We start from the raw sequence: 11,691 nt of genomic DNA on the forward strand, positions 1-11,691 counted from the left end.
ACAGAGCGTCACAGGTTGGTAAGGGGCGTAACATTTCCGTCACACGCTTGAGGTATTCGGCCAATCACAACGCACTGGATAGCTGGCCAATCAGAGCACACCTCGCTTTAAGACCGATGAGTTTTGTAGAAATCTATGCGTTTCAGAAAGGCGGGGCATAGAGGAGAAACAATAATGTACAGTATGTGGAAAATAATGTGTTTTTTGAACCTTAAACCGCATAAACACATTTCATTACACCAAATACACAAAATACTGTTCTTTTTAGCAACATCATATGACCCCTTTAAGATAGTTAGATACGCTTAGCTGACAGCGCCTCGCAAATTTCAGTAAATAATTCGCATATTGCTTTGCACAGTGTTGAATATCAAAGTTTAAGTTCTGTGGTGTCGCTTACAGTGTAGATGGTGAGATGCTTCCTCCTTTAACCCCTCCCACTTTATTTATAACGACACATTAGTGCGATAGTCTGCCTCAAAGCAAAGATATTCTACCATGATGCGCGTTTACAGGCGTCTCTGATAGTGTATAGGGAATATATAAGCTAATAATAGTTTATTTTTATATCTACGATCATCGTTTATTATTCAAAAGTTTTATATGCAACTGTAAGATGTCATAAATGGCCTGATAACTTAAATGTTACATGCAATCCTCAAGATACATGATTATTTTCTAGCGAAATGCTTTTATTTTCTAAAAAGCAACATTTTTCCGGTTATTTATGAAGATGGGAAGGATTACATGATAAAAGCATCCTCGTAGAAATGGGAAAAAGGGAGTTGACAATGGTAAGACAATGGGTTATTTATTTCTTATTCCTATTATTGAATAACACGTAGGTTACTTTATAGTTGCGCAAAACGTAAGTGTGTTGTGAACTGAGTTGTATGTGTTGAATGCAGTGTATTGCTGTGGCCTGAATGCTCTTTAAATGGAGTAAGAGATCGTGTTCAGAAAATGTGCTGTCCCAGCACCTGACAGATATACATCAGTGCTGACAGACGAGGCCGTTCAATGTGGGTCAGGGAGAGGGGCTTGAAGTTACTGTGTTCAACTACATTGTCATAAATCATAGCTAGTCGGGGCAAGTTGTCACAAAAGCTATATATCAGTAACAGCTAGGGTTAGAATTAAAAGTCCAAATATGTTTTTTTCTAGTAGTGGGGTTGTGCAAAATATCTAGTATCAAGTGAATATCTAGTGCAAAAGTGAATAATTTTTGTCAGTCTGTTTTTTTTGTAATGCTGTAAAACCACATTAACCTTTCTGTCTACTATTTTCCCAATTGTAACTTCCTCTATTTTTTTTTTTTTTGTGAAAGTTGTTCATGAGTTCTTCAGAAAAATCCTTCAAGTCCCACAATTTTTTTTGTTTCCAGCGTCTTTTGCATATTTGAACCTTTTCCAACAATGACTGTATGATTTTGATATCCATATTTTCACATTGAGGACAACTGAGGGACTCAGTTGCCATATATATGTATGTGTGTATATATATATATATATATATATATGTATGTGTGTGTGTAGACTAGAGTAGAATATTGTCTAAGACATATTATGGTAATAGCGTTATTTTAAATTTTTTTTGTTTCCAGCATCTTTTGCATATTTGAACCTTTTCCAACAATGACTGTATGATTTTGATATCCATATTTTCACATTGAGGACAACTGAGGGACTCAGTTGCCATATATATGTATGTGTGTATATATATATATATATATATATATATATAGATATAGATATAGATATAGATGTATGTGTGTGTGTAGACTAGAGTAGAATATTGTCTAAGACATATTATGGTAATAGCGTTATTTTAACATTTGACGTGAAGCCTGTCTTCCATTTTGTTTCTATCACATTTGTCCCACTAGCTAATCAACGCCAGCCACCAGTTTATGCCCAGCGTTGTGTGTCATGTGCCTCTGTTTTGTCTGGTGTGAGATTTGGCCTGGTGAATGTGGGCAACAGACATTAAGCCAAAGTAAATGACCTAGTCAGCAGCAGTTCCAGTTCAGCTTTTGTTGAATAGCTTATTTTGTGTAGAGGAAAAAAATTGTATGTGCCAGTTCTGTGCTTTACTGACAACAGACATGGCCTGGACTGTTTGTTGGGTGTCAGAAAGTAGACGTTATTCTTTTCCTAGTCCTTGAATAATAGCCATTTTCTCTTGTGTCCTGCTATCTGATGGCAAATGCCCATGAACTTGTGTGATCGAGTGAAAAATGTTATGCATGTGTCTACAGTAACTATTAACCTGCTGTTTAGAGGAGAAATGGAGCTGAAAGAGCACTGAGAATGGGAATGTTTTGGAAACGGGACAAATGTTAAAAAGATTTCAAATGACTTTTGGGAAAGAGTCATTGTGTATGTCATATTATGCAGCTTTAATGAAATGTTTTGTGTATATAATGATATGTTTTGTGTCCCAGGTGCATGTCCTTTGAACTGAAGTGATGTTGCTCTTGAGCTGTGGACAGCTTCTCATTAGCTGTAGTGTTTGTTCACTGGAATAAATCAAAAGGCACTTCATTTTGCTTTTTCATCAGGAAAGCCTCATGTTATATTCAGATTGTGAGTTATAATAGCTGTAGTTATTAGCAATTGCTGAGGTAGACATGCTTTTTCAAATAGCCATTGCCATAAAACAAGAGTTTTAAACTTTGCTGGCCACCCAGAACACTCTAGTGACATCCTAGCAACCACTTAGCAACTGTGTAGCCTAGAACACCCTAGCAATATCCTAGTAACTTAGGACACCATAGCAGCTGCATAGCAATGCTTTGCCAACCCACAACACCATAGTGTCCTGCTGGTTAACTTTTGATACATTCTTTACCTAGCAACTATTCAGAACACCCTGGCAACATCCTAGTAATTACTGAGAACACCATAGCAACTGTGTAGCAACACCTTGGCAACCCATAACATCATAGTGTCATGCTGATGAATTTTGGATACATACCTAACAACCACCCAGAACACCCTAGCGACATCCTAGTAACCACTTAGAACACCATAACAACTGCATAGCAACACCTTGGCAACCCACAACACAAAAGCATCATGCTGGTGAACACCCAGAACATCCTAGCGACATCCTAGCAACCACTTAGGACACCATATAGCAACTGCTTAGCAACACTCTGGCAATCCACAACACACCACAGCATCATGCTGGTAAACTTTTGGATACACTCTTCACTTAGCAACCACCCAGAACACTTTAGAAACTTTCTAGCAACTACTTAGAACAATGTAGCAACTGTGTAGCAACACCTTGGCAACCCACAACACACCACAGCATCATGCTGGTAAACTTTTGGATACACCCTGGTGACATCCTAGCAACCCCTTATAACAGTGGTTCTCAATTCCAGAGTTCCATGCATGAACTGTGTTCCGATTGACATGGTCCCTACACAGTGTTCATTGCTCCCTACTCCCTGAGCACGGGAAATCCGTTGAAGTTTACTTCACTTCGGAACATTCATTCATGGATTTGCGCTGCGCCGCTGCCTGCAGCGTCTTCACACACAAACGAAACTTACTAGAAAAGTGTCAAATGTGATTTAACGTTTACCATCCAACCTGACAGAACTGGAGAGGATCTGCAACTTGGAGGAATGGCAGAGGATCCCCAAATTCAGGTGTGAAAAACTTGTTGCATCTTTCCCCAAAAGACTCATGGCTGTATTAGATCCAAAGGGTGCTTCTACTAAATACTGAGCAAAGGGTCTGAATACTTAGGACCATGTGATATTTCAGATTTTCTTTTTTAATAAATCTGCATAAATGTCAACAATTCTGTGTTTTTCTGTCGATATGGGGTGCTGTGTGTACATTAATGAGGAAAAAAAATTAACTTAAATGATTTTAGCAAATGGCTGCAATATAACAAAGAGTGAAAAATTTAAGGGGGTCTGAATACTTTCCGTACCCACTGTATACCTCTGTACATAAATACAATTTAAATTCACGTCTCGCACACTGAATGGCAATGCCCTGGCAATCCACCACTCATTGGTACACTTTGGGATACACTCTTCACCTAGCAACCACCCAGAACACCCTAGCAACTGCATAGCAACATGCTTTACCACCTATTATTCCTTTTTCTTGTTTTCAAGCACAGTTTCATTCTCTTGAAGCTTTGGATTTGAACAGTAGTCTCTTGTTTTGCTTGTTTTCACATCTTCAGTTCTCCTCGTTTATCATTGTAACTCATCAATAATGGACTGTAATTGATAGTCTGGAGTGTCACAGCAGCTCATAATGGTAGTTTACCATGAGCACATAACCCATACTCAGCAGGAGGAGGGATCCTTGCTCAGAATGGCTCAGGTGTGCTCGTGTGGACTTGCCCTAATGTTATAGTCACATCAGCTGCTCGTCAGGCAGCTGAAGCATGTCTTAATGACACTTTGTCCTCATGTCTGTGGTTTGCAAATCCATGCTGCTTTTAGCTGGCAGGCCGGTCACCAGTGTTGTTTTACAAACAATGCATCACAGGAATAAATTACATCTTAAAATATATTCAAATAGAAAATAGCTATTTTAAATCATAATAATATTTCACACTATTACTGTTTTTACTGTATTTTTGATCAAATAAATGAAGCCTTGGTGAGCAGAAGAGACTTCTTTCAAAATATTTGTTTGAAAGGTAGTGTCTGTTTTTTTAAACTTTTGAACAGTAGTGTATGTTTTAGGCGTTGTAACTGTGCAGGCATCGTTTCTTTTATGTTTTCGGCATAATTAATCACATATCTCATGATGTCATAAATTTAATATTGTCTCTCATTTATATAAATAGTTCCCTTGAAAATGAAAATTCTATCATTATTTATCTACTCAGTACAATTCTTTAAAAAATTCTCCTTTTGAAAAAACAAAAACAACCAAGTATAAATTTGGAACAATGTGGATAAGTAAATAGCCTATAGAAACTCATAAGAAAATGTGTATTTTTTCAGTGAACTACAGTATATTAATTTTTAGAAAAATATGAGGATTATTGGTAATTTTTTATTTTTTTTTTGGCAAAGGAGCCTGTTCAAGAGTGGGGTGAGGAGCACGAAAATGGGGCGGTGTTTGGGATCACCCTGCGCAGAGAGCCGGTCCAGCTGTCAGCCGATCCCACAGAGGCTTTCGTTCAGTACCGAACATGTAAAGTACGCAGGCTAAAAGCGGCCACGCTGGACAAGCTGGTCTCTCACCTTCTGGACCCCTGCTGTCAGGAGCAAGACTACGGCAGGATACTGCTGTCCACGTATCGCACCTTCACCAGCTCCAACAAACTCATCGAGATGCTCCTTCAGAGGTGTGTGTTTAGATGTGTGCGCACTAATATGCAAATGTGAGTTTGTGATGGCCAGCTGTATTTGGTTATCAGTAGTTTGTGTGTGTTGAGTTTTTTTCCCTACATCATTAAGATACGTCATCACTGATCACTTCCTTGAACTCAGTTTCCACTGGTCGTCTCTGAAGGTTCATGGGTTTATATAGTCATCAACCTTCTTTGAGGTTTCAATTAGGCAGCTTTGAATGATAAATTTCACACTTTTGGTTTAACACTTGGGTTGTGAAAACCGGTTTTGTCTATTCATTAAACCATTACAGAATATGACAGACAAGTAAGAAAGCCTGGGTGTTGGTTGAATCTTGCAAATTAAAAGCATCACTTTTAAAGTTTGAAAGATATTAGACGAATGCAGTGTCCATATAAATCTAATTACACTGATTTATTAATTGTTTGATTGGTTGCACTATTTTTTTTTTATTTATTGCACTTTTTATTCATCACACTTTATTCATTTATTAGTTTTGCTTCTCTAGCAAATTCATCTTTTAGATATTTTTCCTGGAAAACAATGCAGATACTAATAAATAAAGGTTTTATTTGAGTCTTTCAGTCATACTTGAACATGTAAAATGTAAAGGTGTGTCTTGGTAGTTTGATTTATAGCTACTGTCTCTTATTACACTGTTTTGTCAATAAGGTTTTACGACAAGAAGTCTTAAAATAATTAAGCACCACACAGTACTAGTAATGTTTATATATAAATAGTATTTGTAAAGAACTTTACTTTTTTCTTTTTTTTCTTTTTTTCTAAAAGGGGCAACCTTGTCTCTGCGCTTGACGGCACCAATTACCCTAACAGGTAAAAATATACTTGGAAAATGGGATGTCTGATATACCTTTTATGTACAGTAGACCTTGATTAAATTGTCAATGTGTGTGTGTGTGTGTGTGTGTGTGTGTGTATATAAAAACACTGTGGCTCTGCATGTGTACAGTTGCTACATGTAATACAATTTTGAAAATGCAGATTCCGTGTGTATATATTTATATTTATTGATTTATTTCCCTCATAGCTCCTTGTGGACTGTGCTTCAGATGTGGTTGGAGGAGTACAGTGATGATTTGAGGGACGCTCCCATGCACTCGTCACTGCGTCTCATGTGCTTGCAGTTGAGAGGACACCCTGCTCTCTTCCTGCTGGCCAAGCGCTATGAAACGCTCCTTAGGAAATTCCAAGCTGAAGGTCATTTTTGAATAATGTATTGTGAATTATCACTTTTATGATGTTCTTTTGATTCTTCTATTCATTAAAGAATCCTGAAAAAATATATCACATATATATGATATATATATGTGTTTTCAACACTGAAAATAATAAGAAATGTTTCTTGTGCATCAAATCAGAACTGATTATTAGAATGATTTCTGAAGGATCATGTGACACTGAAGACTGGAGTAATGATGCTGAAAATTCAGCTTCGATCCCAGGAATAAATGACATTTTTACACAATTACATTCAAATAGAAAACCGTTATTTAAAATTGTAATAATATTTCACAATTTCACAGTTTTGACTGTATTTTTCATCAAATAAATGCAGCTATGGTGAGCATAAGAGACTTCTTAAAAAACATTTAAAAAATCTTACTGATTCCAAACTTTTAAATGGTAGTGTATATTCTCACCATATTTAATCCCATCTTTTTTTGCAGTTAACCTAATTAGTCTTGTGGTGTTAACATTTAAAAAATCTTACTGATTCCAAACTTTTAAATGGTAGTGTATATTTTCACCATATTTAATCCCATCTTTTTTTGCAGTTAACCTAATTAGTCTTGTGGTGTTGACAAATGGGTGTTTAAATGTATTTTATTTATTTTTATTTGATTTATGTATGAATTTACACTTATGTTTATAAATGCACAAATACTGCGTATAGTCTCTCAATTACATAAATAGATAATTGATGGATTATATATTGAAATGTATTGAATTTTTTATTTGATGTGCACATCAAATTTTTATTTATTGTTATAGGCTGAAAAATGTGTATAGATCACATGTAGCCTCTTGAATCAGTCTGTCTTTTACACATCCAGATGTTGTGGCAGGTGGTCCAGTTGATCATCTAGAAGAATCAGCTTTGAATAAGGAGGAGAGAGACTTTGAGTCCGATAACCTAATGGATTTCTTGAGTTTCTCCATTACGGATGTTGCCGAACAGCTCACACGAATGGATGCTGTGAGTGCCAGTGTTTCATAGCTTGCTTCTGCTTGACTCCTCATGGTTATATTGACTTGTAATGTTTGTGTTCTTGATGTTTGTAGGACCTGTTCATGAAGGTGGTCCCTTTCCAATGTCTGGGCTGTGTGTGGTCTCAACGGGACAAGAAAGAGAATCTCTCACCCACTATTTGGGCCACCATCGCCCAGTTTAATGCAGTCACCAACTGGGTCATCACTTCTCTGCTTCGATCCTCGTCTTCTGCCACACAAAGAGCCAAAATCATTGAAAAATGGGTTCGGATTGCACAGGTTCGCTCTTTTTTTAGAGATGGGTGGAGGTTTAAATGATCTTCAGTGTTTCAAAGTCACTCTCACGCTGTCCATGTGAGATGCTGTCTTTTTTTAAGACTCCTTCAAAGATATTGTGTTAAAGAATGACTTTTTCATTTCACATAGGGGTGCAGAGAGCTGAAGAACTTCTCTTCTCTTAAGGCCATTTTATCTGCCCTTCAGTCCAACCCCATCTACAGACTAAGGAAAACGTGGGCTGCTCTCAGCAGGTACAAATACACTGCACAAATGTTATGGTCACTATAGTCACTATGTGGTCACTATAGTCTCGTATAGCTGGTTTTGTTCTCTGTGTAGTTTTTTTCCAGCAACTTAGTAGAAAACCTGAGTCGTTTGTGGAAAGCATTATGGTTAAGCCATATTTTGTTGTAAATCTCTGATTCTGTATCTCCAGAGAGGCCATGTCTGTCTTTGAGAACCTGTGTGAAACATTCCCTGATGAGAACTGTGTTCTGACCAGCCGAGAAATCTTTGTGGATGTAAGCCGTCAACACATCAGTGTTATTTTAGTATTATTTATATACCGTTGTAGTGTTTAGTAATATTTTGAATTTCTTAAAAATTATTTTTATTTTAAGTAGTAAAGTAGGGCAGTAGCTCATTATCATTTAAAGAGACATGCACCGAAACGGCTCGCTGTGAACTGAGCTGTTTTTGACAAGGTAAAAAGGGTGTTGTTTTACATGACCACTGAGGAACTTTAACCAGAGTATGTTGCAGACATTCATGAAGACCCTATCGAATCATACTAACTTGTGAAAAATGGCATCCAATGTTCGCTTTAAAGGGTTAGCTCATCCAAAAATGAAAATTCTGTCATTAATTACTCACCCTCGTATTGTTCGAAACCTGTAAGACCTTCATTCATCTTCGGAACACAATTTAAGATATTTTTTATGAAATATGAGGGCTCTCTGACCCTTCCATAGACAGCAAGGCTGAGACACACTGATATTGACTACTTTGTTTGACCAGAGTGTGCTGGGATTATCAGAGCAATGACCTGATCTCAGAGTTCATGTGAAAGCACTATTCTTATTATCGATGAGCGAAAAACAAAGGGCCTCAGTTCTAATTATTTAATTGACTGTTTTACCCAGTATTTGTTTGTACTGTGTATTTTTATAATTAGAGTGTCACATCTTAGCTTGACTTCATGCTATTTCTCACATGTTTTAGGATGGGAGTCAAGCTGACATGGATAATACTACCACAAAAACATCCAAGAGATGTCCTTTAACAAAACAGATGGTGAAGATGATGACAGTTGACACACTTTTTATATTCAGTAATAATTGTTTTACGGTGATTAATAGTGGAGTGATTTCTTACAGCGCTCAGCTGGAGGGACAGTTCCATATCTGGGGACATACCTTACAGTACTGACCATGCTGGACACTGCCCTACCAGACACTGTGGAGGTGAGGTTGGAATCATGTTTGTTTAGAAATGACGGACTGCTTGCCTTTATTAGTGACGCTCATACTATTACATTTCCGTCGCTTAGCAAACATCTAGCAATCATACCCTAGCACAGAATGCCCTAAAACACCCCAAACACCCTAGCAGCTACACAATTGGGCACTAAAATCAGCAGAACACCACAGCATGGCCACCCAGAACACCCTAGAAACACCATAGCAACGTCCTAGCATCACTCAGAATACATTAGCAGAGATGGTGCTCCCTAATAAAAATTAGCTATCATTACAATCATTTTAATACACCTCTTGTTATATTTCGATATGAATTATAATTTTTTAGTCAACATTGATAATGTTTCTTAAGCAGCATATTAGTATGATTTCTGAAGGATCATGTGACACTGAAGACTGGAGTAATGATGCGGAAAATTCAGCTTTGGATCACAGGAATATATTGCATTTTAAAATATATTTAACTAAAAAACAGCTATTTTAAATTGTAATAATATTTTACGATATTACAGTTGTTACTGTATTTTTGATCAAGCAAATGCAGCCTTGGTGAGCCATTTTATGTCTTTTAAGGACATCAAGATATTATCACTGTTCACTTCTAAGGTCTTTGACATAATTTCCTACAGACAGCTAAAGTTTCTGTCTTTGTTTTTAATGTCTTGTGCATTTACGTTGCTGTCGTGACTCAAGAGCAGCATTAAAAAAGTGTCCTTTGTCTCAGGAGTCATGTCCTCTGTACCGTATTCAGGGACAGACAGACGTCAGCACTCAAATGCTTCAAATTCTTGGAAATGTTTGTCCTAATCGCGTCCATCGTTTGAAGTTGCTGTTCAGTTCATATATGCTTCTTTACAACATTACATTCATGCATTTGGCTATATGCATTCAGGCTACATTTTAACAGGAATTGAACCCAAAACCTTGGTGTATCCAGCAGCATTCTCTATTTTCTATGTAGCTAGTTTCATGCTTTCATTCTTCTCCCATAATAAGCTCAAATCAATAAAATTGATGTAATATTATCATTCAGGCAATATAATAACCATTCAACTCTACATTAACCCCTTACAAAGTTAAGTCACCTGGTATTTTTGTCTATATCTAATCATCCAAATCTGTTTGTGCCAGTCCTGAACTGTTGCTTCACACTTGATAATGATTGTGATGGTGTCTTATGATAAAAGTGGCTCTGAAATGTCTCATCTCATAGGCTCTTTCCAGCTGCAGTCAGAACACTGAGGCTTTTCCCTCGTCTTCCTCTCCTGATTCCTCCACCGTGTCTAGTTCGTCCTTCAGCTCTCAGCAGGACCTCAACCTGAATCCATCTTCCTCCTCTTCCTCTTCTTCAGCATCAGCTGATCCTCACCTGGTCTCCTCCCATAAGCGCTCAGTCTCCATGACCTCCCTGCCCTTCTACAACAGGCAGGTGGACGACTCCTGCATCATCAGGGTCAGCGTGGAGTTCTGCAACAATGGCAACATGTACAAGAGCATACTGGTAAGTATGGGACAGGGAAAGCGGTAGCTATAAATATTGTACAGCATCTATTAAATATTTAAACAATTAAAAAATAATTTAAGATTTAATTATATATACACGTGTAAACAATTATTTAATTAAATTATTAATTAATAATTGAATAATAATAATAATAATTATTTATTTTTGCATCTCTAGCATAATTTTGGTTTGATATATATATATATACATACATACACACACACACACACACAATTAATTAATATAATGAATATTTTAATTAATAAATAATGATGTTATAGAATAATTTTTTTTTATAATTATCGGATCTCTAATCCCTAACTAGTTTGATATATATAATTGTATAATTATTATTTTATTAAATGTAAATATTAGTGCTATATATATATATATATATATATATACAGTGGGTACGGAAAGTATTCAGACCCCCTTAAATTTTTCACTCTTTGTTATATTGCAGCCATTTGCTAAAATCATTTAAGTTAATTTTTTTCCCTCATTAATGTACACACAGCACCCCATATTGACAGAAAAACACAGAATTGTTGACATTTTTGCATATTTATTAAAAAAGAAAACCTGAAATATCACATGATCCTAAGTATTCAGACCCTTTGCTGTGACACTCATATATTTAACTCAGGTGCTGTCCATTTCTTCTGATCATCCTTGAGATGGTTCTACACCTTCATTTGAGTCCAGCTGTGTTTGATTATACTGATTGGACTTGATTAGGAAAGCCACACACCTGTCTATATAAGACATTACCGCTCACAGTGCATGTCAGAGCAAATGAGAATCATGAGGTCAAAAGGAACTGCCTGAAGAGCTCAGAAACAGAATTGTGGCAAGGC

The 11,691-nt window shown here is 36.8% G+C and overlaps 1 protein-coding gene across 1 annotated transcript in view; it reads left to right on the forward strand.

The window, feature by feature from the left end:
- Nucleotides 1–488: 488 nt before the first annotated feature.
- The window catches only part of LOC107563227 (ral guanine nucleotide dissociation stimulator-like 1), a 15,879-nt gene continuing 4,676 nt past the window's right edge, over nucleotides 489–11,691 (forward strand). Inside the window, exons 1-11 of the mRNA XM_016248039.1 lie at nucleotides 489–794; nucleotides 5,060–5,334; nucleotides 6,131–6,175; nucleotides 6,390–6,559; nucleotides 7,417–7,559; nucleotides 7,646–7,852; nucleotides 8,000–8,103; nucleotides 8,289–8,373; nucleotides 9,074–9,145; nucleotides 9,229–9,315; nucleotides 10,544–10,831. Coding sequence (XP_016103525.1) covers nucleotides 771–794; nucleotides 5,060–5,334; nucleotides 6,131–6,175; nucleotides 6,390–6,559; nucleotides 7,417–7,559; nucleotides 7,646–7,852; nucleotides 8,000–8,103; nucleotides 8,289–8,373; nucleotides 9,074–9,145; nucleotides 9,229–9,315; nucleotides 10,544–10,831 — 1,500 coding nt within the window. The 5' untranslated portion in view covers nucleotides 489–770. The remainder of the gene's footprint in view (nucleotides 795–5,059; nucleotides 5,335–6,130; nucleotides 6,176–6,389; nucleotides 6,560–7,416; nucleotides 7,560–7,645; nucleotides 7,853–7,999; nucleotides 8,104–8,288; nucleotides 8,374–9,073; nucleotides 9,146–9,228; nucleotides 9,316–10,543; nucleotides 10,832–11,691) is intronic.

The sequence above is a fragment of the Sinocyclocheilus grahami genome, unplaced genomic scaffold (assembly GCF_001515645.1).
Source record: "Sinocyclocheilus grahami isolate Dianchi unplaced genomic scaffold, SAMN03320097.WGS_v1.1 scaffold863.1, whole genome shotgun sequence".
In the NCBI taxonomy this organism is placed as follows: domain Eukaryota; kingdom Metazoa; phylum Chordata; class Actinopteri; order Cypriniformes; family Cyprinidae; genus Sinocyclocheilus; species Sinocyclocheilus grahami.